At 52.6% G+C, this 24,142-nt stretch overlaps 9 protein-coding genes across 9 annotated transcripts; 4 read left to right on the forward strand and 5 right to left on the reverse strand.

Moving 5' to 3' along the window:
* Positions 1 to 1,684: 1,684 nt before the first annotated feature.
* Positions 1,685 to 4,368, reverse strand: EsH8_I_001280 (magnesium transporter CorA family protein; the record flags this gene model as incomplete). The annotated part of the gene is made up of 3 exons (XM_083268693.1): positions 1,685 to 1,961; positions 2,016 to 3,947; positions 4,010 to 4,368. 3 exons carry the CDS (start codon positions 4,366 to 4,368, stop codon positions 1,685 to 1,687), a joined length of 2,568 nt encoding a protein of 855 aa, XP_083119131.1.
* A 1,648-nt stretch (positions 4,369 to 6,016) lies between these two features.
* Positions 6,017 to 7,765, reverse strand: EsH8_I_001281 (ribosome biosynthesis protein NOC4; the record flags this gene model as incomplete). The annotated part of the gene is made up of 3 exons (XM_083268694.1): positions 6,017 to 6,157; positions 6,214 to 7,087; positions 7,140 to 7,765. The coding sequence occupies 3 exons, from the start codon at positions 7,763 to 7,765 to the stop codon at positions 6,017 to 6,019; spliced, it is 1,641 nt and encodes a 546-aa protein (XP_083119132.1).
* Positions 7,766 to 8,082: 317 nt separating this feature from the next.
* Positions 8,083 to 9,137, forward strand: EsH8_I_001282 (F1F0 ATP synthase subunit 4; the record flags this gene model as incomplete). Its single annotated transcript, XM_083268695.1, has 4 exons — positions 8,083 to 8,113; positions 8,228 to 8,682; positions 8,816 to 9,038; positions 9,112 to 9,137. 4 exons carry the CDS (start codon positions 8,083 to 8,085, stop codon positions 9,135 to 9,137), a joined length of 735 nt encoding a protein of 244 aa, XP_083119133.1.
* Positions 9,138 to 9,922: 785 nt separating this feature from the next.
* On the reverse strand, positions 9,923 to 12,095 carry EsH8_I_001283 (Man1-Src1p-C-terminal domain-containing protein; the record flags this gene model as incomplete). Its single annotated transcript, XM_083268696.1, has 2 exons — positions 9,923 to 10,517; positions 10,633 to 12,095. 2 exons carry the CDS (start codon positions 12,093 to 12,095, stop codon positions 9,923 to 9,925), a joined length of 2,058 nt encoding a protein of 685 aa, XP_083119134.1.
* A 669-nt stretch (positions 12,096 to 12,764) lies between these two features.
* On the forward strand, positions 12,765 to 14,302 carry EsH8_I_001284 (uncharacterized protein; the record flags this gene model as incomplete). Its single annotated transcript, XM_083268697.1, has 2 exons — positions 12,765 to 12,954; positions 13,008 to 14,302. The coding sequence occupies 2 exons, from the start codon at positions 12,765 to 12,767 to the stop codon at positions 14,300 to 14,302; spliced, it is 1,485 nt and encodes a 494-aa protein (XP_083119135.1).
* A 335-nt stretch (positions 14,303 to 14,637) lies between these two features.
* Positions 14,638 to 16,166, reverse strand: EsH8_I_001285 (nife hydrogenase-like protein; the record flags this gene model as incomplete). Its single annotated transcript, XM_083268698.1, has 3 exons — positions 14,638 to 14,654; positions 14,706 to 15,447; positions 15,507 to 16,166. The coding sequence occupies 3 exons, from the start codon at positions 16,164 to 16,166 to the stop codon at positions 14,638 to 14,640; spliced, it is 1,419 nt and encodes a 472-aa protein (XP_083119136.1).
* A 533-nt stretch (positions 16,167 to 16,699) lies between these two features.
* Positions 16,700 to 17,584, forward strand: EsH8_I_001286 (thermonuclease family protein; the record flags this gene model as incomplete). The annotated part of the gene is made up of 2 exons (XM_083268699.1): positions 16,700 to 17,101; positions 17,153 to 17,584. 2 exons carry the CDS (start codon positions 16,700 to 16,702, stop codon positions 17,582 to 17,584), a joined length of 834 nt encoding a protein of 277 aa, XP_083119137.1.
* Positions 17,585 to 18,097: 513 nt separating this feature from the next.
* EsH8_I_001287 (kinase-like domain-containing protein) lies at positions 18,098 to 20,677 on the forward strand (the record flags this gene model as incomplete). The annotated part of the gene is made up of 1 exon (XM_083268700.1): positions 18,098 to 20,677. One exon carries the CDS (start codon positions 18,098 to 18,100, stop codon positions 20,675 to 20,677), a length of 2,580 nt encoding a protein of 859 aa, XP_083119138.1.
* Positions 20,678 to 20,934: 257 nt separating this feature from the next.
* EsH8_I_001288 (telomere length regulation protein-domain-containing protein) lies at positions 20,935 to 24,016 on the reverse strand (the record flags this gene model as incomplete). Its single annotated transcript, XM_083268701.1, has 3 exons — positions 20,935 to 22,625; positions 22,675 to 23,109; positions 23,167 to 24,016. 3 exons carry the CDS (start codon positions 24,014 to 24,016, stop codon positions 20,935 to 20,937), a joined length of 2,976 nt encoding a protein of 991 aa, XP_083119139.1.
* Between the last annotated feature and the right edge of the window lie 126 nt (positions 24,017 to 24,142).

Below are 24,142 nucleotides of genomic sequence, written 5' to 3' on the forward strand. Positions count from 1 at the left end.
TCATCCCCCCAAATGTTTGCAATGGATACCAAGGTACAGATGTCATTATGGGTTCAGTATCTTACGCTCTCTCTCTCTAGCCATTGTCAGCTTTTGGCATTTGGTACTGAATCATGTACACTTAACGTGGCCTGTCTTTACGGCTTTGCCCAATCCAGATTTCGTCTCGGTGAGGCAGTGGGATATTGACTATAGTCGGCAGAACAAAAGGTGCGAAACCTTTGTGATTAAATCCATCCTCGTCAATTACGAAGTTATGCTGATTGCAAGACATTTTGAATACGTCAGAGGTGAGAGAAGACATGTAGTAATAGTACTAGATGATTGAATGGTTTAACAACCCCCCTCCCCTTGGACACACTCGAATTAACTATCAACATGAACACGAAGCCTGATTCGCTTTGGAAGCATTTGAACAACACTTCAATATCACATCATGTGTACTGAGCCGCCGTGTGATACTGTTTTCTCTGGCCAGCCCAAGTTGTCAGCTAGCTGTACAGCGTACATGATATCTTTGACATCGTATTCCGTTATGATAAAGGTCCACGCCGCTATTGCATGCGGTCTATTTATTTCAGTTGCCAAAGTTATTTCGAGACCGATAATATATCAATTGCGTCATTTTAGAGAGATCAAAAGTACCTGTCAGGCCTCAATAATTCTGGAGGCGGGTTACGCAGAGTGCTGTCTGGTAGCACGTCTGATGGAAGTTGGGCTTGAACAGTTGAAGCCGAATATATATATATGAATCAACTAGTAAAGTGATCCGTAAGTACATTATGCCTGTTAGGGCATGTCTCGCCGTTCATTGACAATGCAACGCTTCCTCTGCCACCCTTTGAACGGTTCGTGTGCATCTATGCACCTATCTCTTGCCATGGTATTTGAACCGTCCTCACCACCTCATGGGTTAGTCAGGCTATAGGTTCAACAGTATGGACAAGTTCTGGAGCCCCTCTTGTAGCCAGGATGAGCTCCAAAGCTGCACCTATAGCAAGGTGTAGAGCCGAGGTAACGGCATGAGACGCCGGGTGAAATTTGGCGATGAAATCATCCAAACCGGAGTAACAGACTAAGAGACGGACCAAGAACGACAGAAAGGCCCGAAGTAAAACGACCACAGAGAATACAGCTAAAGTTTACAGGCCTACACAATACAATAGTCACAATAGCTAGCTATAACGGGCTTGAGAGGGAGACCGTGGGGTGGGGGGGGGGGGGGGGGGGGGGGGGTTGAGCATAAGGGTGCCCATCGTTTCCGGCAGCACCATGGTAGAGGCGATGTGATCGGACTTGCACCATGCGCGAGCGGTCTTACCAGAGAGCTGTATCTTCCCAATAATCCTTTAATGTTCGAGTGAGGGCAAACAGTAATGTGAACATACACAGTGCAAGCCCACAAAAAAGCAAAAGCAAAGCGGCTAGAAGCCTTGGACTTGGACGTACGGTTCCGGCAGAAATGTGTCGAGGTCATGATGATGTTAAACATGTTGTCCAGCAACTGTCGCCGAGGAGTTTCAAGCAAAACATATTGAGATTATTAACGATTGGTGTACAAACACAAGTTCCGTTCACCTCCGTGAATGCACCAGTCTATGCTAAGGACGCCACGTATGCTTTTAACCCATCCAAACACCAGCAACTCCTGGGATGATATAAAGAGAAAATATCACCTCCGCGTTTAGACAATATTATAAACCCGCTTCGCAATCAGGAAGCATGCGAGGCCAAAAGCCAAGAGGCCTGCTGTGATTGCCCAGAACCACTTCAAGTCGCCCTCGTACTCCTGACCGGGAACCCATACATTCATTCCCCATAAACCAGTGATGATGTTCATGGGCAACACAATGGTACCGAGCACGGTTAGTTTGCCGAGCACATCGGCCGTCTGCTCTTGTCGTTCGTTCATGCGAATATTGATCTGGGCAAGGTAGTTGCCGTGAGACCGGGCAAGGATCCTACGAGTTGCCTAGGTTAGATTGACAAATTGTGAAGAAGGATTAACGGCTTACTTTTCATAGTGACTGAGATTGGACGTCATGGTCACAATATGATCCTGGATATCGCCGAGGTACAGTCCGATGTCTGACCTTGGTGCAACCTCCCAACGCTCATTGCATCGTTTTGCAAAGCCCTTGATCACATCTGCCTTGTTGCCGAGCAGACGATACAAGCTCATTACGCGTTTGCGGCAGTCGCCCACTCGCCGGAGCATATCACCCTCGGATCCTACAGTTGTTCCTGCGTTGCTTGCCTTTTCGTCAAATACTTCGTTCTTGGAGCTCCCAGTAGAGGAGTGAAGCCTCAGAATTTCGTCGTCAATATCGTCAACCTCGTCTTCAATATTTTGAATAAGCGGTACGAAAACGTCCGTAATGTCGTCAATGATCGCGTAAGAGATCCAGTCGGAATTTACAATTAGGTAGTCCTTGAGCTGACGGATTCGCCGACGTACGTTGGCGGGATGAGGCGTCATGGAGAAGTGAAAGCTTATGACACCCTCGCGGAAGACGATGACATACATGTTGACGGGCTCCAGATAGTCCTCGCTGTTTTGGTCCTGATCGAAAGATCGGTAGTTGACGAAGTAGTAATGACGGAATAACTCCACCTTTTCTCGTGCCTCCTGAACCATGATATCCTCAGCGGTAAGCGGGTGAATGCCGAAGGCCTTGGAGAGCACCTTCATCTCTGCCTCTGTTGGAGAGAGCACGTCAAGCCACCACACAGGTCTTTCGCCGTATCTTGGTGTCTTGACGAGCAATTCCGGCGTCTGTGTCGTCTGATTGCCAACAACTGGTGATCTGACACCGGTAGGTGTACGGTGGACAGACCCGGCACGAGAACTACCACTTGAATTTTTATCTGGGGACTTGACACCGTCTCTTCTCTCAAGATCCGGTTGAGTGTTCGCCAAAGATGGCTGCCGTGTGGGGACCTTTGACTCGCCGTTTTGACCGGAATGCAGGTGGTGGGTAGTTAGCTGCGCTAGACCGCCTGCCTCCTCGTCACTGTCCTCGCTCTCGTCGTCTGACAAAACGCGCGGGTCGGGTATGAACAGCTCCTGAAAGTTACCACCAGTTTGCACGAGCTCCGAAATGGTCTGGCTGTGGATGGTGCTTTGAAACTCCTCGTTGAAATATGTAAATCGGTACGGTGCATCTTCTTCAGCACGGTACCACTCTCGGGTAATAGGTCTTAGACGGCCGTTGATTAGCTGAGGTTCGGTAATGCGCTTGACGCGTCTTTCATCACTGCGTCCTTCCTTTTCAAAACGGCTCCATTCTTCAAGAATGGCAAGATCAGGCCAGCGGCGACGGCGACGCCTCGGCCGCGTTTTGGCCGCAGGATCCTGCGAGTGCCCCTCCTCCTCGCCGATTTCGGATATCCCACTCGGGAAACAAACGTCCTCCTCGGCAGTCAAGGCGATGGTATTCCTTCTTGTCATATCAGGCGATGAATCGTTGCGGCCGTCACGGTCGGAATGTGAGCCAACGCTGTCCCTGTGGCTTCCGCGCGGCGAGGAATGGATATTGATTTCATCGTCGTGGATCATGACATCCCCAAAGCTCAGGTTCAGCGGGTCAGAAGGCCGGAATGTCGGCGAACCGGGCATAGACGGGGGGTAGTTGACGTTATAGGTGTCGTTTTGGAAAGGAACTGCAAGCTTCGTTCTCGAGGATCTGCTGGACCCGCGTCGGCTCACTCTCTGGCGGGGGTCGCTTGAACCGTAACTGGGGAACATTGGTGCCGTCGAAGAGCGTTGAATGGATTTGGATAGAAGGGGTGCACCCTCGTCCCACGACTGTTCGCCGTCCTCTGCGCTGTCCCCAACATAGGCATTGCGCAACCTGCTGCCTGTCTGAGGCGTTGCCGTTGAGGCAGCGTACGGGGTGGAAACATTCATGACGGATGGTCTTCGAGGACGAAGCGGTTGCTGGTCTCTGTTATCACAACATGAGCACGATTCTACTCTGCACAGAGATCCGGAAATATGAGAACCCACCTATGATCCAGGAGCGCCTCGCTCTCAAGGCTGGTATTGCTCGAATTGGTGCGATGAAGGTAGAATCCCTCTCTTTCGGTCGCTGCGGCCGGAGCCTCGTCGTGCGACTCCTCGGGCAAGACAGCGAATGATTTGCGACGATTGCGCTTCTTCTTGGCCCCGCCACGGTGGTTCTTTCGCCGGCGCGGCTGCTGATGCTGTCCGTCCGGATCATTCCCGTTCGCACCCCCTGATGGTGTTACTAGTAACGGTGGCTGCGGCGGTGGTGCTGTTGAGCTCGAGCCCGGAACATTGGAGTGTCTTCGGGGCGTCGGTGTCTGTAAATGAGCAGCCAACGGCTGGAATGGGTTGCCGGACATGTTGAGAATATGTCACACCGTCTCCCTGCAGCGCTTATGTACACTACGAGATATGGTGTTGCCGTGGGTCGGCGTCGAGTAGACGCAGACTAGGCGTGGGCCGATTCCCGGGGTTATATGGTGGCGACGGGGCTGATTCCACGTGAAGGATGACTGCGGGTAAATGGGGCCGATTTCAGCGGTTTTGTGTTTGGTGGTGTGGACTAGGAAAGAGCTCGACAGAGATAGCAGCGATGGCGTATCGAAAGCTCTGCAAGGATTGAAGCTGCAAAGGGCGGTAGTAAATAAGCGAGGAAGGATACAAAAGGTCGTGCAATTGGAACTGAGGGTAGGAAGCAGGGTGAGGCAGCGCAATCCTCACGCGCTGGGCCCAAGAGGAAAAGTCTGCTGGTCGAATGCAATTGGGGAGATAAAGGCGATGCATCCGTTGCTTGCGGTGATGTCAGTGGAAGGTGGAACAACCCAGCGACACCCAAAAGGCTAAGCTGCTTTGAGAAGCCCGACGACCCCAGCGCACACCTTGCTGAGACCCTCCCCCCCGCCTTGTCGGTCGGCTCTGTCGGTTCCATTGGTCATCGGGAGGTCCGAGAGCAGCTCTTCCCCCATTTCGGCCAACCAGTGGCCACCGAGGCTTAATGTTTTGGCAGCTTGTTGGTGATTCTGCAGGCGTCAAGCTCATCTACACCAGCTGTGAGCTGCCTATCGCCCCCGCAGTGGAGCCGTCTATGCCTCCAGAACGGGGCATCCCTTCGGTGTCTCGCAGCGCAGTCTCCAGGTGTTCTTGAATGCCCACATTGTTCCCTGATGCATTACAGTGGCCTCCACAAGTCTTCAGATCATCGCAAGTAAGGTACCGGAGCTTAGCTTGGACGACGACTCGTTTATACCTCAGCGCTGTTCGGTTCGGGCAGGTGGGCACACGACCTTTCGGCTTTCCGACAACCTCTTGGGGTTCAGTGCCTGGGCGTCAATGTTATTCCAAGCACCGTTGGAACCATGCGAAGTAATGGTGCCTAGTCACTGGCCGCCATCTGCCCGCGCCAAACAAAGGACGGCAGGATTTTTATGCCATCACCAAAATTCCCGAGCCAAAGTCGTCTGAAATGTCCACTTCTTGGAGTTGTACCACATGGGGTCGGGGAGGCGGCAGCCGGCGCTAGATCGCGAAAGGTAGGTAGGTCAAGGCACGTTATAGTTGGGGGCAAATGTGACTGCCGGCATAGCAAAGAGGCGGAAGCGGCACTTAACATGTCATACTTGGAGACGGATACTCGGAAGGCAGACATCTACAGTTGTAGAACCACAACATTGCACAAACTTAATCATAACCCTTGCCCACCAGGTAGCAAAATTCCCTAGTGGCTCAAGCCATCATTCACAAAGTATATCTGAGACGAACCAAGCCGAATGCCTCATGAGTGGACCTTGTGAAGCTCCAATGCACGCTGATTATCTCTTGGGCTCAATGAGCGCCTTGCATTGACAGTAAGTATACCGTACATTTAACTTTTGAAGAACCATCTATGCCTGTCTCCATGCCGCGCCCGGATATCAAAATGTCAATCTTTGAACAGGAAAATTCCGTTGGTAATTGTTGCTGGGTAGCTATTCGGCCACCGCTTGCTCCCTCCCACCCTCATTACGAACCTCACTGGAAGTTCCACAGCTTCGTCACTAGGGTATCTTGAACTCCAGACTCCGGGTCATTCGGGAGGAATACTCTCTTGGGGATCTGGAACTCAAGCACTGGTGGTTTCTTGACCTGCTTGCTCATCTCGGCCTCGAGCAACTAGACAGTTGTTAGTCCATGACTCCCCTTATTTGTTGACTGCATGAATTACTTACACTACCATACGAGTGGTCAAGGAAGTCTTCAATGTTGTAAGACTGCTTGGTGAACTGCTCAGACATGATCTTGGCAATTGTCGCCACGTTGGGGTGGTAGTGCGACTGCAGCTGCACAATCTCCCACAGGCAGCTGTCAATGGCATGCGTCTCCATCGGATCAGCCTCGTCGGCCAAGAACGGATCATTGACGCCCTGCGTTTCCATAACAGCCTTGGCATCCGGGTCCCTTGTCTCCCTGTGGATCATGAATGTGCAGAGAGGGTGCCTCTTGAGAATGTTGTAGAACCAAGGCACAACGAAGACGATGGCGCTTGGAGGAGCATTCAGACAGAGTCGCGCCAGTCTCTTGATGAAACTCGCCACCAGCACCGCCGGTAAATGAGTTGAACCCAGGAAAGTGTCCATCAACCGAAAGAACCTTGACCGGTGCTTTGAGTGCAGAATGTCGCGATCCAGGAGGGAGTAGAGCTTTGTGTAGAATGACGGGTAATCAAGGTTACGCTCCTTGATGAGGTAAAACACACCAGACAGTGCCAGCAGCGAAATCGAGCCGCCGGCGTCATACGAGTCTGTGAGGAAGTCGGCCAGCAGCTCCGGTCGGATGAACCACGGTGCGATCTCGGTGGACATGGCGTCTAGAACTCGCTTTCGCTGATCCCTAGTTGCGGCGAGCTTCAGAACCGAAAGCCAGGCATCTTGACCTTGTTTCTTGTGCTGGTGCAGAGAGTTGACGTTGTGCGACTTCTTCTTAGGCTTCTCGGCGTAGAAGTTCTCTAGCTCCGTTGGTACGCCGCCAATGCTGGAGAGGAGCTCGAAAGAATCGTCAAACAGCTCGTCCTCGGGCAAAGAACCCGGCGAATCGGCCAGAGCCCTGTAAGTTGTCAGCTATATGAGCTATGAAACGTCTCTCTTTCGACACATACTTGATTGCCTTCAGTGTATAAAAGCGAACATCATCGTATTCGGTCATGTATTTCTCCACGAATTCAACACGAGCATCATCGCTGTCAGAGCTCAGTAAGCCACCGAGGATCTGCTCGAGGAAGTGATGTGGGAAGATGTAATCCTCCTTCTCATAAAGATACTGCGCCTCTGCCTTCAGGCACCGCATGGCCAGCGTCAACATCGTCGGTGCCAGGTCTTCATCGCCAAGAAGAGAGACAAGTGCGGCCTTGTACTCGAAGTACCGTTCTTTGAGCCATTGAGCAACTACCAATTCCTTTTCGGGCAGACCTTTCTTGGGGACGAGGGCTCCCGCTGAGAGTAACCTCACAAAAACTCTGCACAAGGCCACGCAGGCCAGGGTTGCCGCCTCGGGTTCATCAGAGTGGGTGCTCGTGATCTGGATCAGTTTTGAAATGTTGTTGTAGTGCTTCTTGGACTCCAAAATCTCATTCTCAAGCAACAGGATCTCAGCCTGAGGGTCATTGCTCTCATCGTCGCTGCTTCCCGATTCCGATTCCGATTCCGATTTCGCACGCTTCTTCGAGTTTTCCTTTGTGGGCACTCGTTTTCTCTTCAGGCCGTCGCCTGAAACTTTGGCGGGCATTTTGGCGATATATTTCTGATGAGGTCGTTGATGTTGATATCAATCGTAAAACCGATCTCAATTTTACAGCGGGTCCCGGCGAGATGGGATTTTTTTCTCAAGGCAAGGTAGGTACCGAAGTACACTTCGAGTATCGGGAGTCCACCCAAGAGCCCCCCAAAATTCAATTCCCCTTAGTTTCGCCGCAAGCAAGGCCATCCGAGTCCATCACGTGACCGGAGTATAACCGAGCTAGCGCGATAAAACTCTCAACCTCACCTCCCAAGCTCCGAATGACCTCAAGTCCATAATACCCGCAATCCCCAGATCATCTCACAATGGCGTCCCGCTTGGCTAGAAGCGCTGTCGGTACGTCGAAAACCCTTTTCCGAACGATTGGCGTGCCAATTGGCCCGCTCGACGACGAAAGCGAAGGACGTTGAGACGTGGTGGCTAACGCGCAGTCCCCTCTCCCTCGAATAGGAGCGAACTTCCTCCGACCAACCCTGGCCCGCCGCACGTTGCCCGCCATCTCGGCCTCCATCGCCGGTGCTCGCAACGCGTCCAACGTCCCCGCCGAGGACCCCAAGAAGAAGGCCCAGTCCATCGTCGATGCCCTCCCCGGCAACTCGCTCCTCTCCAAGACCGCCATCCTCTCCTCGTCCGCCGCCCTCAGCGTCTACGCCATCAGCAATGAGTACTATGTCGTCAACGAGGAGACCGTCGTCGCCTTCTGCTTGCTCGCCGTCTGGGGTGGACTGATCAAGTACGGTGGCCCGATGTACAGCGAGTGGGCCCAGGGTCAGGCCGACAAGATCAAGGGCATCCTTAACTCTGCCCGCGCCGACCACACCCAGGCCGTCAAGGGACGCATCGAGGACGTCCAGCAGATGTCTGGCGTTGTTGACATCACCAAGTCGCTGTTCGCAGTTTCCAAGGTACGACCATGATGCCATCGATGGGAGGGGTTTCCTCCCAAACCCCAGGAAGAAGGGCGGACGGGTGACACGGATGGAAGCCTTAACGTCATTGGAGTAAATGAGCGGGAAAAGCTAACGGAGTTCTCGACAGGAAACCGCCCAGCTCGAGGCCCAGGCTTATGAGCATGAGCAGAAGACCGCCCTGGCTGCCGAGGCCAAGGCCGTCCTTGACTCCTGGGTCCGCTACGAGGGCCAGGTCAAGGCCCGCCAGCAGAAGGAGCTGGCCGAGAGCATCATTGCCAAGGTCATCAAGGAGCTCGAGAACCCCAAGGCTCTTCAGCAGATCCTCCAGCAGAGCGTTGCTGATGTCGAGAGTATGTTTTGATTCCGAATCGCCTCCGTAATCGGAGTCATCCGGACAATTTGCTGACAGATTCACCACAACAGAGATCGTCTCCTCCAAGGCCCAATAGATTCCCCACGATAGAGTCTGAGCGAGAAGATTTTCCTTTGTCCAAGGGATTCATTCCCTTGCGTGTCAATAAACACCCTGTGCATTAGCCAATTCAATAACTTGAGAAGAACGACTGGACCACTGCTACGTGTCGCGTAAGTGTTTAATTAGGAGAACAGTTTACTCGGCAATTGATTCACGATCTTCATCTCGGCCGCATCTGACATTGATGGTTCTATTTGAGTATCTCATGGCTTGAAAGCCATCCATCATATGATGGCCAGGTCCGGCGCCTTCAATGCCAAGAGTTTCCTGGCTATCCCTCTCCGCTGTTTTGTTGGTGCCACACCCATCTCCGCTCGCAAATCCGATCGTTCCGACATTCTCCGTCCGAGCCTAGCACTGACCACAAAATGACAGCATCCCCACCTTAACACTAGCTCTTGATCAACTCGTCACCGGACTTGGCTGAACGACATAGCAAATTGCGTGAACCAGAAAAATGCGTAAGGCAACAAATATGTGTCATTCGATATATGTGTTCAATCTTCCCATTGTCCTTCCATTAGCAGAAGTAAGGAAACTTTGTTCTCAACCATCATACAATAACAACCCTAAACGCCCTCGAGTTGTCCTGAAGCCACCCCGAAGCTCGTGAGAAAGAAATTCGGAAAAGACCCTTCAGTCCTCTTTGAGAAACATCAAATACATTTTTACAAAGAAAATGTTACATGCGGTCGTAAGGTATGATCGTAAGGACTTGACCATACCCTCTCTGAACGTGCAGGCATTGCCTATCAGAAATTAGTAAATGGGCCGCGGCTCTTCCCATTTTGAATGCACGTCAGACTTGTTGGGTGCCTCAGGAGTATTCTCCATCTTGACGTCCGCTCCAAAGGAAACCCTTCCACTCTTGCGTCGTCTAGCGCCGTCTCCGGCAATAGGTCCAATCCACTCCCACGCACGACCAACCTCGCCGCTTCGGCCCTCTCTTTGACTGGTGCGAACATTACTGTTCTGCTCAACGACGGCCTTTACTCGTGTCCAAATGCGGTCTCGCTCGTCCAGTGAGTGTACTGATCGAAGAACGTCGTCACGAAGGTTAGGCAGGAATAGCCATGGATCATCAATATCCTCCTCGCCGAGCTCCTTCTGCGTCGCAAGTCTCGATAGTACGAGGTCAACAAGGGCTGGAACTTGTGCCACGGTCGCCTTGTGCGACCTATACCGGCGTCGAACATAGAAGTAGGCCGAGATCAAAAGGATTACAGATCCAATTGAGAATCGATGTCTTGCCAACCCGAGCCTGGCTGAGCGCTTGAGGGCACAGCCGATTGGAAGGCGAGCGAGAGAGGAGGACGAGAGGTAGGCGTCTGAAATTGAGGTGGAATTGGCCTTTCTACTTCGGGCATAACCGATCTGATTAGTACACTGGTCAGAATGGGCGTTTGACGTTATTGATACGGGAAGACAGTCGAAATGTGCAAAGGGTAAAGCGACGAGGTATGACTTACGGTACCACTTCCACTTCGTCCCGGCCCTTGACATCTCCAATCGCGGCGGCCCAAAGATCTTCAAACTCCTGTCTATTCATCTTTTTGCTTCTTTTTGAACCAATAACTTCCTTCAGCTCCTGCTCGTCGATAGATGGAGTCGCTGGCGCCTGGCCGACATCAACAGCAGAGTCGCCACACTCGAACTGCGCTCGTCGCTCTCGCAGCTCCTCGACGGTCTTGTCGGCTACCACCTTTACTCTCCTAACCTTCTCCCCGTCCGGCTCGCATGTGGGCGGTAGGGGTACCAAACCGCTCAGAGATAGCGGGTGAGGCTTCAAGATGAAGTCAGGCTCGCAACGAACGGCGAAGTCCTCATAGCAGTAAGCATGCTGTGGGCAGGGCTCGCATTGCGGTTCGGCCAGTTGCAGGGCCCAATCGGGCACTGGAACATCGGGAGGAATTATCTGCGTTGCAGGACGGCCAAGTCCGCAGTACCCAACTGCAATCTTTTCCTGACGATACCATGCACCATAGGCTCCGAGGAGTGAGACGCCGAGAGCCCACAAGGGCTTTGAAAGACTCCGTCTCTGACGGGGGGGCGCTGTGCGACGCGGCGCAAGTGCTCTCTCACCACTCGCTGCCATCTCCTGTTCCATCTCGAATTGGGCATCGGGAGTGAACTCCTCTCCAGCCTCGACCTCTACTGATGGCAGATCAAGAGTCTCTTCCTGAAGTAGTCTGCTGACAGGAACTTCGAATGCCTGGGATTTTCTCGACGACTTTGGTTGGTCTTCGGCGTATTGACCATCCGTCCTTCGGCGAGCACCTCCGTCTTGTCTGCCCTTTGCGAATTCCAAACCGGTAGATTTCCTACGTCCTGCAGGGCTGGCGAGGAGCTGTGCTGAGGGACTGCCACTCTGGAACGGGTTGTCCATCGAGAAGTACTGTGATTCTCTGCGGTTGAAGAAATCCTCCTCAGATTCTTCTTGTTTGATCTTGGGGGTGACAGTTCGTTTGCTACGAACGGACTTGGGCGGCTCTGGCTCGGTGTATGGCTCGATGTAGGGCTCGGGCTCAGGCAGCTGTCGGCTGGTTGCTCGTACCTTTCTTTTTGTCGGACTGACTGATGCCGGTGCTTCTTGCTCATCCTCTTCATTCTTAACTCGGGCAGGAGCCTTGCGCGGTGATTTTGACCTCGTCGCTCTTGGCGGTGGAGGGGCAAGGTCGTAATCGTCAAAAGAGTCGGTGTCCTGAGAGCTTCCAGCGTCGACAATGCCTTTACTCGATCTCTTCGCCCGAGCCTGTTTCGCCAATATCTTCTTAGCCTGAGGAACGACCTCATCTTCGAAAAGCTGGATGAGCTGGGGTTTCTTTGCTGTGGCGGGGTATTGGACCTCATGCGCCACAAGAATCGATCGTAAACGAGGCACCGTCACCGACTTGGGGTCGAACCCGGGCTGCAGGTAATCGTATTCGTCCATGCTGTGGTTTGGCGATTTGAATATGAAGGAGGGGGAAAGTAGAACAAATATAAGGAGAAGGTAAAAAAACCCCGGAATTTGCGCTCAGGAAATGACTGCCTATGGCGGCTGAGACACTTTGCGACGGTGATGTCAAAGAAAGCTCTCGAGGCAGCCTTTGTAGCTCTGCGACGTGGAACCTTGACCTTGGAGTGACCAAGAAGTGGCTGACGCACGGAAAGATGCAGTCGCACAGAGGATTTGGGCCTTGATTCTGCGGCCTTGACAGGTGTGTACTAGGTCTTAGCGATGGGGTGTAAGGCGCAAGTTGGGCAAAGGATATACCCAGTGGACAGATGTTGATAAAGTCGAATGAGATCCCACTGACGCAACGGCGAGCGCCCGTATCTGTAGCAACCTGGAGGGGGTCATGTGCAAAAAAACACCTAGTGTGGGGGCGAAAAAGCAGACTGACAGGGAATGACCTCCTTGAGATTGCAGGGATGATGGCTTCCCATGGGCACGGACCGAGGGAAGTTGCATAGCCACATTCAGTGGGATGCATGCCTGTGGCTGAAGTGTGGCGAGCTTTTTTGAGCTACCCATTCGTTTATTCTCCCCATGTGATCATACGTTCTAGGCACATCCTGTCAAACCACCGGAAATCTCCTTTTTGACGACTGGTAAATCATGGTAGCTTCTCGAGCTTTTATTTCGAGACAACGTTTTGTCTGCAGGACTTGCACTCGCAAGTTTCAGACCCAAGCTCGGCGATCCTATGCGAGCGTGAGCGCAACATCGTCGTCTTCGGAACTAGATATCTATGATGTCGTTTGCGTGGGAGGCGGGCCAGCAGGCCTGAGCCTCCTGACCGCACTTCGTACGATTCAATTGGCCTGTTCAACTCCCCCTATGAGTACTGACATCCTTTAGGAGCTAACCCGATCACGTCCCGCCTCAGGGTAGCCCTCGTTGAAGCCCAGGATCTCTCCAAGGTTCGCGGCTGGAAGCTCCCATCCGGTACTTTCTCGAACCGATGCAGCTCTCTCACCCCGACGTCTGCACAGTACCTCGACACGATTGGAGCATGGAGACACATGAAGCGCGAGCGCATTCAAGATTACAATGAAATGCAGGTCTGGGACGGCGTCAGTGGCGCAAGAATTGAGTTCGATTGGCCAGCGGGTGCTTCGGCGGGGAAAACCATTGCATACATGTGCGAGAATCTCAATCTGACTTCGGGTCTACTAAGTCGATTGGATGAGCTTGGCGGTGTCTCTGTGTACGATGGCGCAAAAGTCGAGAATATCAGTTTTGGCGAAGAGACGGACGAGCTGGATCTGACACAGTGGCCTGTCGTCCACCTGTCTGGTGGACACAAACTTCATGCGCGACTCCTGGTGGGAGCTGACGGCGCGAACAGCCCTGTCCGCACATTCGCCGGTATCAAGGCACAGGGGTGGGATTATGGCAGACACGGCGTTGTCGCAACACTTCAGCTGGAGGGAGAGGGATGGGGAGGAGAGACCAACAAGATTGCCTACCAGCGTTTCCTTCCCACTGGGCCGGTAGCAATGTTGCCGCTCCCCGGCAACTATTCTACGCTGGTATGGTCAACAACACCAGCCAACGCCGCACTTTTGAAGAGCCTTTCCCCAAAGGAGTTCATCGCCATGGTGAACGCTGCTTTTCGTTTGAGCCCCGTCGACCTTGAGTTTATGCACAAGCAATCATCTGGACACTCCGAGGAGCTCGCATGGAGATTGGAACACACCTCCGTTGATCACCGGGCAATACCCCAACAGGTTATTGGAGTCCAAGAAGGTACTGTTGCGTCTTTCCCGCTCAAGTTGCGCCATGCAGATACATATATCGCCGAGCGTGTGGCTCTCGTTGGCGACGCCGCGCATACTATCCATCCGCTGGCAGGCCAGGGTCTGAACCAGGGCCAAGGGGACGTCCAGAGCTTGGTCAAAACGATCGAGACGGCTGTCTCAACCGGACAAGACCTGGGAACAACACTGTCTCTTGAACCATACAATGGGGAGCGTTACGTTGCGAATCACATTGTGCTGGGCGTATGCGATAAGCTTCACAAGCTCTACTCTGTGGACAGCGGTCCCTTGGTCCCGCTGCGGTCTTTTGGCCTGAGCGCGGTAAATGCTCTGGGCCCTCTAAAGAAGTTTTTCATGGACCAAGCCTCCAGCACCGGCGCCAAGCTCTTCTAGAAATGTATTTTTATGTATTCTGTCATGCCTTGTTGACCTACAATTACCAAGGATGCGACTTGCTGAATTATGCAACCTGTATCTTTAGATCAATTGTAACATATTTCCAATGCAGATTTCAAGTTCCGCGACTGTCATGCATATCAAGTAAGCGAGCACAGTCCAAAGACATATCGCGTTCCATGGCGTCTGCATGATACTCTTCTATGAAAGAGAACAATGAAGTAAGAGAACAATGCGGTATATACGTGGGTGTTCTGTCTCTTCAGTCTACAAGTACACAAAAGGAAAGAGGTTCTTCAAAGTCATTTTGATATCCATCCCCTGGCGCACCTTTACCGATCAACCTCACCTAATATACAGTTAGCGGATGTGTTTAGTTCATAATACTAAGGGAGCTTACCGAACACCAGATCCATCGTACCAATAACCGCCACGGCATCAGCAAGCATGTGGCCCTTGGACACGTGGTCGAAGCCAGCCAAGTGAGCGAATCCAGGGGCTCTAATGTGGACACGGTAGGGTCTCTCGCTGCCGTCACTGACGACGTAGACACCCATCTCGCCCTTGGGCGCCTCAATGGCAGAGTAAGTTTCACCAGGGGGGACAGTGTAACCCTTGGTGTAGAGAAGGAAATGGTGAATAAGAGCCTCCATGTTCTCCTTCATGGCGGCACGGGGAGGAGGGGAGATCTTGTAGTCCTCGACACGGATGGGGCCAGCGGGCATCTTGTTGAGGCACTGGTGGATAATGCGCAGGGACTGTCTGAACTCTTCCATACGGCACAGGTATCGGTCGTAGCAGTCACCACGGACACCGACGGGAACGTCGAACTCAACCTGGTCGTAGGCATCATAGGGTTGGCTCTTACGGATATCCCAAGGGACGCCGGAGCCGCGGAGCATGACGCCAGTAAAGGAAAGGTTCAGGGCCTCAGCAGCAGGCACCACACCGACGCCCTGAAGACGCTGGATCCAGATGCGGTTATCCGTGAGCATCTCCTCAGTCTCGTCAATTCGGTCGCCGAACTGAGTAGCCCACTGGTAGATGTCATCGAGCAGGCCAATGGGGATATCCTGGTGAACACCACCAGGGCGGACGTATGCAGTGTGGAGACGGGCACCGGAGACTCGCTCGTAGAATTCCTACAGGACGGATTAGCCGGGATTCTATACCTTCCTCCATAGAAATTGCTCCAACATACCATGAGCTTCTCACGCTCCTCGAAACCCCACAGGAAAGGCGTCAAAGCACCAACGTCCATGGCGTGCGACAAGACGGACATGAGATGGTTCAAAATGCGGGTGATTTCACCGAAAAGGGTTCTAATCCACTTCGCGCGGTCGGGGATCTCGATGTTAAGCAGCTTCTCAACGGCCAGGGCGAAGCATTGTTCGTTCGTCATCATGGAAACGTAGTCGAGACGGTCGAAGTAGGGAAGGGCCTGGAGGTAGGTCTTGTACTCGCAGAGCTTCTCGGTACCTCGGTGGAGCAGACCGACGTGGGGGTCGGCTCTGATGATTTCTTCACCGTTGAGCTCAAGAATCAGACGCAACACACCGTGTGCGGCAGGATGCTGGGGACCGAAGTTGACCGTGTAGTGGCGGATCTTTCGATCTTCGACCGATTCCTCAGCCTTCGTGAAAACATCCTGTTCCTTTGGCGGCACGATGCTGTAGGGATCAACGGAAGAGGCAAAGTCGGAAGAGACGGGAATAAGCCTGGTTCCCTCGAAGTTAGAGGAGGCATCGGCGTATCGTCGTAGGGAAGTCGTCGAGAATGATCGGGCGGCGAAGGAGGAAGCTGCTGGGCGCAGACATAACCTCTTGGCGCTGTGGCCGGCGAGTCGGTAGAGGCCTGACATCGCGGTGGTAGAGTGGAGAGACGGCTTCAAAAGAGGTCAAGCAGATGCGCTGCCTCCAATTGAGCCTCCTTTATTATGCCAATGGCTGATGGCCGGCTAGGATAGATGGAGGGGATTCGCCTTTGAAAGTGTGTAGTGTGGCCGTCATGTCCCGAAAGCTCGCAGTCAAGAGAAATGCCCCTTCGCTGATTGGTCTAGCGGAGCGCAGTTTTGCCGCAGCCCTTGGAAGCTTACAGTGCACACTGTACACAGCACGGTCCATGCGACATGGATGAATACTCGATTGAGTGAGATCTCCAATAAACGCGCCTTGAGCTGGAGCTGGCGTTAGCAAGGCAAAGAAATATTTTCCTACTATGTATGTCTAATAATCATCAATTCTCAGTCTCAATGGCTTGAAAAGCACGGTTCAAATCATAACTGTGCTTTTGGTTGTCGCAACTTAAAAGTCCATCTCAATCGCGCATCAACGAATAGCTGATCATAAGCCACAGAAAACACAGGCACTGAACTCATCGGGGAGTTCCTTGAAAATGCCATGGCCGTTCAGCTCTTCTAGCTCGGAAAAGGCACCTGAGCCGGAAAGGCCAGCGGACGGTGAAAAGGGTGGTGCGCGCAATGCATCAACATCATGGAACGACCTTCTCCCAAAGCCCGATCCTCCCCTACACGCCGCGAAAGAATGGGCACCAGTTTTCCTGACATCAGTCGCATCACTGGCGGCCTTTATATTCTATCAGTCCCGTTTGCGGCGGTTTCCCACCGCCGCCCATATCCAGCCCGATCTCTACAGAAAGCGGACTTTGCTGGGCCGGGTGACCAGCGTAGGTGATGGCGACAACTTCCACTTATTCCACACTCCCGGCGGGAGACTGGCAGGGTGGGATTGGCTAAGGAAGGTTCCTGGCACAAGAGCTACGTTGAAGGGGAAAACCGTATGCGCCGTCTTAAACTACCATCAAGGAGCGCTGCTGATGTCAATACAGATACCAGTACGGATGGCCGGGATCGACGCCCCAGAGGGTGCACATTTTGGTCGGCCGGGCCAACCAGGTGCTGCGGAAGCGCTGCAATGGCTCAGGAACTACATTCTGAATAAACGAGTTTGGGCACGGATCCATAGACGCGACCAGTATGACCGTGTTGTCGCGACAGTCTATGTCAGACGATTTCTTTTCAGGAAGGATGTCGGACTGGAAATGTTGAAGCTCGGCTTAGCAACAACTTACGAAGCTAAATCTGGGGTTGAGTGGGGGGGATCTGAACAGGCATACAAAGCAGCAGAGGCCAAGGCCAAGGCCAAGAAGTTAGGGATCTGGAGTGGAAAAGCGAGTGATTTTGAGAGTCCCAGGGCCTACAAGAACAAGGTCAACGAAGCAGAAGGAAAGAACTCCAAGTTGTTCTCTGGATGGCTCTAAGGCAAAGCCAGTCAGGACACCTCCTTTCAATCAGACAATAATCAGTAATGATGACAATCAGATGTATGCTATGCTCGGATAATCAGCATTTCGCATTGCATTTAAGCCAAGCCAGTATTGCTTGATAACATTGAGAGTCCATGAGATATTGTGACCGGGGACTTGAGCTTTGTATGACATCGCTTAGTTGATATACCGTTTTAGATGCATATCGTGGCTTCAAGTTGGCGCTGCTGATTGGCTGGAAATTTCCCCTGCGACTGCCACCTGGACTGTGCCAACAGCATACCCCTGTGTTTGACCTGGACTTGGGCGTATCAGATTGCAGTATCCGTTCGACCTCCATGAGTACACCAACCTCTCACATCTGGCTTGTTCAGCAACCTCAGCATTGAAGGATCGGTCATTTTGAATCGATCATTTGCGCTACTTATTTGGATTCCTTCCATACCATTTATCGAGGAGGAAGCAGGCATATTAGCTGACCGTAGCAGCGGTCACCACTCGCCCAAGATGTCGCTCCAGGTCAGAGGCCCCGACTTCTCGGTGACGAAGCAGAAGGCCCTCGAAGATGCAAAGAAGATGCAAACTGCCGTGGATGAGGAGGTGGCAAAAGCCGGTCAGGACAAACCGCCCTATCTTCTCAACGAACTGATTGGCAAGGGAAGTTTTGGGCGCGTCTATAAAGCGACCGATATCAACACCAGTATGCTTGTTGCAGTCAAGATCATCGACATTGAAGAGAGCGACACTGTCAACCCCAAACTTGCCGACACATTCAAAGAGTTTTTGGCCGAGGTGAACGCATTGAAACTTCTCAGTGATAGTGGCGCAAAGAACATCAACCATGTCATCGACGCGTTGCCTGTCGGCCAGTCCATGTGGATGATCACCGAGTACTGCGCCGGTGGAAGTGTGGCGACGCTCATGAGGCCCACGGCACCCGGTGGCTTGTTGGAGAAATGGATTATTCCTATTCTTAGAGAGGTCACCGAAGCCGTCTATTGGGTTCACCGACAGGGAATTATTCATCGTGACATCAAGTGCGCCAATGTTCTAGTCACCGAGGCTGGTGGAGTGCAACTTTGCGATTTCGGAGTTGCCGGCGTCATCGAGACAAAGTTTGACAAGCGATCAACGTTTATTGGCACTCCTCACTGGATGGCACCCGAGCTCTTCGATCAGTCGACTTCGTACGGTACGGAGGTGGACATTTGGGCGTTTGGCTCCATGGTGTTCGAAATTGCTTCGGGGCTTCCACCGAACGTCATGGCAGGAATAGATGTTTACCAGCTTGGAAATTACATCAAAGCGCATACCCCTCGACTCGAGGGTGACCAGTATTCAGACAGTTTGAAGGATCTGGTAGCGTATTGCTTGCAGGAGGATCCGACGAAACGACCCACGATTGAAGAGGTTCAGAAACATCCCTACATCGCCAACACAGCCCAAGAATACCCGGCCTCATCACTAGCGCTTCTTGTCAGGGGATTCAAGCTGTGGGAATCTCAAGGTGGAAGTCGCAAGTCTCTTTTTGCTCCCGGAGGAGCCCAGGGTATTTACGGCATGGACGATTCCGACTTTTCGTCAACGGCGATGGCAAACGACGAATGGAATTTCAGTACAACGATGGCGTTCGATCAGCAAGTCTTCCAAAATACGGATGCACAGGCAGTCTACGATGTGTATGGCTCAAATGTAGATTTTGACCCTGGGTTCCTGGACGAGATGTCACGAGCCAAACCGAAATCCCGGAGAAGACCGCCGCCCCAGCAGCTTGCCGCTATGAAGGCTCCTCTGGAAAAAGTATTCGACCCCAATACGATATCCAACTATGAGGATAACTCTCGGGCCTATTATGGTAGGCCGGTTCCCCCTCCTACATCGGATCTTCCCTTAAGAGATGACTCGCTCCAATCAACGACGGTCAGGGAGTCTCTCATCGACCTCGACTTCTCACTCCACGGCGGTGATCTCTCTAATTTCGTGGACATGGACACTATTAGAGCCGGTGGACCACGCGTTTCTGTTGACTATCACATGGGGGATGAGCCAGATTTCAACAAGCCACCTTTGAGTGACCCTGCAGATCTGAATCCGAACCGGAGGACGCAAGATTGGAAATTTCCCGCCATGGCTCCGGCTTCTGCAAACCCGGAAATGTCCAGATTTCCTTTCAACGAAGACCGCTCTGGACCGAGCTCAGCAAACCGCCCGCAAATGTTCCATCACCAGACTGATCCTGTTCCCGCCCCTAATTATGGCGGTGACCTGATGGTCCCTCGACCAAATTCACAAATGAATAATAGGGAATCCACTGGGAGTTTGATCGACCTCGACGAACTCATAGTGCCCCCCACTAACAACCAAGCCAACCGCATATCAACTGGAAGTCTAATTGACCTCGACATGGGCTTGGCCGACCCCATGCCAGAGCTCACTCGTCCATCTACGGCAAACTCGGACGCTGCTTCTGTTAGTGGGTCAGACATTGGCCTAGCCAATCCCTTTGACCTGGAGAATCACGCTTCTCTGTACGTCCCGACTACCAATCGGGAGCCGTCTATTTATGTTCCCGCATCAAACCGCGAGCCTTCCATTTATGTACCGACTTCGAACCGCGAGCCCTCGATATATGTTTCCGACGACTCTGATTTCGCCTCGCGCATTCCCAAAGACGAGGACCTAGGTCTTGTTGATCTCTCTCTCGCCGAGCCCAGTGCTACCATCCGACCATCCAATGGCCACAGTGGGCTGCGTCTGAACACACATCAGTCGTTCAACAGCGCCGATTATTCAGATCCTGAGTACTTGACTCCCCAGCAGGCTGCTCAGCCGGCTCTGCCTCCCGGTAGCGGCATTCAGCGCATATCGGGGAACAGGGGCAGCAGCAGCCTTCCGCTGCCACCTCCGCCTGCGCCACCTTCAGTGGAGGTCATGCAGGGCTCGGCCAGTGCAGATGCCGTGAAGGAGGAGCTGAGGAGAATGGCCATGAGCCTTGGTGAGCATTTGAGTCACGCCAATCAGTATCTTTCTACGCTGCCGGTGCGCAAGGGAGGAAGACAAGATCCGATGGGAGAGACAGCGCTGTAATAATGACACTGTATTTGGCTTTGGTTTATGTACATGAACAGTACGGTAATATGGTTAGGACCCCTGCGTTCATGGGACGACGGCGTTGAGGTATAAGCAAGCTCACTACTGAGGGATATGTACAATCATTCTGCGTTGCATGCTAGAAGGGCATGGACACTCTATTTAATTCTGCCGGAATGCCGCGGTCGCATATTGTTACCCATAGCAACATGCATTCCTTTTGAACAACTTTACTCTGATCCATCGGCCTTTTTCTACTGGAAACCGATCATATCACCTAGCAGTAATGCGCGATATTTCTCCGTCGCTTCCTGTAGCTTGATTAGCACGGCGGCGGCCAGCATCTTGACATCATTCTCCTCCCCACCATCCTCGCCGCGCGTGTTGTTGAACACGCCGCTAACCCATTCTTGCGTCTCGACGACCTCGCGAGGATGCGCCTCGCACATACGCCGCATGTCCGACGTCTCGTTGACCTCGAGCATAGCTGCCAACGCAACGAGTAACGCGTGCGTACCAGGTATATCCCCAGCGATGTGCGTGCGCACACCGAGGAGCAGATCCCAGAGCTCGGCTGTCATCTGCGGGAGGGCTAGAGTCGAGGGTCCGGCGCCATGGATGAGCACGGCAAGGGTCTTCAGGTAGAGAGAGAGGAGGTAAGGTTGGATAAAGATGCCTGAGCGGGCGGAGTGGGAGCGCAAGGCGTGCTGAAATCTGGCGGTCAAGGGGAAGAAGTAGGACGTAGCTAAAAGAGAGGCTGTCGTATTGGGGATGGAGCGTAGGCGAGGTTTTTTTGCAGTCTTGTTTGGGAGGCGGGAGGTGAATGTTGAGAGTTTGAGGACGTCTGGGCCGGTTGTTGCGTCTGCTGCGTTGGCAGCTATGGGGGCGAGGAAGGAGGAAGTGAGAGAGTTGGCTATGGTGTCAAGAGCATTGGAGGGTATGGCTTTGAGGTTTGACGAGGAAGGGGACTGGTTCGATAGCCTGGAAGAGTCGATGTAGAGTGCTTCCATCTTCTCGGGAAGGCGGTTGGAGGGAAATGCTGCAGCATTGGCGTGCTCTGATGTATCGAAGCCGGCAAGCTCGCGGGCGCTGAGACCGAGGACGATGAGAATGGAGGCGCGCTGGGAGACAGAGTAGTCGCCGTCAAAGAATGTTTTCGCAAACCACTGGCCCATCTTCTGCGGTTGGGAGACAACAACAGCAATCATACCCTGCAGACGAAGTTCGTGGAAACTCTCGAGTTCAAACTTGTCTTGCAGACCTACAAGGAGAGTAGCGAGCTCGTCGGCGTGGGAAGAGACCTCCGTGCCAAAGTTTGCTTTGCGGCGTATTAGGGGCGGCGCGGTGGTAAGGGCTAGTTTTTGCTTGTCGTAGTTTTCCGTGTCACGGAGATAGATGATGAGGTCTCGGATATACACAGGGGCCTTTGGCTTGTCATGGCGAACGAGGGTTGCATCCTCGTCCGAGTCTTCTGCATCGTCGGGTGGTTTAACGTAGGGAATGAGGTCTTCATCTTCACTTTCAGAGTCCGATACCTCTTCGATTATGAACTTCGAGGGAGCAGTGTGTTGTTTTGGTTTCGGGGTAGGCTTAGGACGGTATGGTTTCGCTGCCGCCGGGTGTTTTCTTTCTTCAACCTTGGGAATAGTGACTAGTGGATCGATAGGTCCGACATTGTCCAATGTTCCAACAAGACTTTTGTAAAAGCTGGCTTCGTCGGTTGCCATCTCGCCGACTTTGAATTCGAGCCTTTTGTCTCCGCTGTCGATAAGACTTGAGAGTGCCTCGCCAACTACCATACCCAGGAATCGGGCTTTCTCTTGGGAGGCGCCGATCCTGTTTGAGACGGTATTCAAATAGCTGGCAGAACGCATCAACATCTTAAGCTTCAAAGGCGACAATTTGTTAACGTAGGCAGCGCTCAGGAGCAGAACCTGGGCATGAGCTTTATTCCAGTTAGTAGCTTTCGAGAATTGTATGATAGGTAGTCGTACCTTGCTGCTGCATAATTGGAGAGTGCTTGATGTAGAGTTTCTCCCCGAATTGGTGAAGGCTCTTCTCGAAGATCAGAGTGACACATTCCCGGTCTTGTGCAAGGGAAGCCAGCACTGCACGTCTGATACCAATGCCATCGCCGAGACCAGCACCAGTCGAGCTGGTCAACCAGGAAACCAAGTGAGTTTTCCGACTTTCTTCGTTTGATACAATTCTTTCGATGATTCCAGCAGCAGCAGAAACAGCCGGGTGAGGCTTGAGTAAATCGGCATCCTCTAACCTATTGAGAGATGTTTCGGACAGGTGCTTCAAAACAGCAAAGATGATCCGTTTCTGTTCAAGCTGGGAGAATTGGCTGAACAGCTTGAAAAAGGAACTACGGCTTTCCTCGGAACTAAGCAACATGTCCCCGATAATGTGCTTCATGAGGCCATCTAACAGACCGTTAGTAACATTATTCTGAGCGGATAGGCGAATGCTCATGGACTTACCGGAATAGCCTAGGCGAAGCCCTCGTGTGAATACTTCAGAGCAGAGTTTGATGTCATCTGTTGAAGTATCACCATTTGCCCAGTATGCAATACTTCTCCCCAGCCACTTGCTGTACTCTTGTCCGTCCGCAATCCAGAAGTTGTCTTTCACAATTCTATCTGGGTTGGCAACCGCGTCTGCTTCGGCTGCGGCGGATACAAGCCGACCACCAGCTACCAGTGTGGTGAACTCATGTGCCAAGGGCCGTCTTTTAGCTGTGGATTCCAACCCGGTGCTGCTTGCTGTCCATAACTCAGATAGCTGCTCATCCCTGTACAATACCGCCGAGCAAACCTCGAGGAGGACGTTTAGGTTGAGTGCTAGGTCTGGTCGCTTAACATCCTTGACGCTAGCTTTAGATTCTTGGATTAAGGCCCTCATGCGCGTAGTAACAGCGTTGATTCCCGTGACGCTTCTCAAGCACTTTAATAACAATCCGAGGTCCTCTGGATTGTCGGCATCCTGAATGCCTGGCCCGCCAGCAGTGTCTTCCTTAAGCAAGGACCAGTAGTTGGGAACGATCTCCGAGACAAGACACTGGATGATCTGCGCGGCTTCGGGACTTGGCGTTGCGAGTTTGAAGCCTGTTGCAGCAATGCTGCCATGGTCAAGGGACTTTAGGACAGCTATGAGGCTGTCGTAATCTGGTTGGTTCCTCAGACTTTCCAAAGCAGCTTCAACAGAAGTAACATCAGCGCCTGGTTGAGTAGTTGGGGAGGAATTCTTGTTTTGGGTTGACTCCTGAAGCAAAGGCCCTCCAGATTTTGCCTTCAGGTAAGTCTTGGTGACGGGGGTGAAGAAGTCATCCATTGTCCTGAGTCCCTTGTCAAGTAGAAAATGATGGACCTTGCATGCACTGGAGAGAAAGTGAAGAAATACGTTTTTCTTCCTTGGGCGAATTGTCGCTACTCCGTGCACTGTTGGTAGAGCTTGTTA

The sequence above is a fragment of the Colletotrichum jinshuiense genome, chromosome 1 (assembly GCF_051148585.1).
Source record: "Colletotrichum jinshuiense chromosome 1, complete sequence".
In the NCBI taxonomy this organism is placed as follows: domain Eukaryota; kingdom Fungi; phylum Ascomycota; class Sordariomycetes; order Glomerellales; family Glomerellaceae; genus Colletotrichum; species Colletotrichum jinshuiense.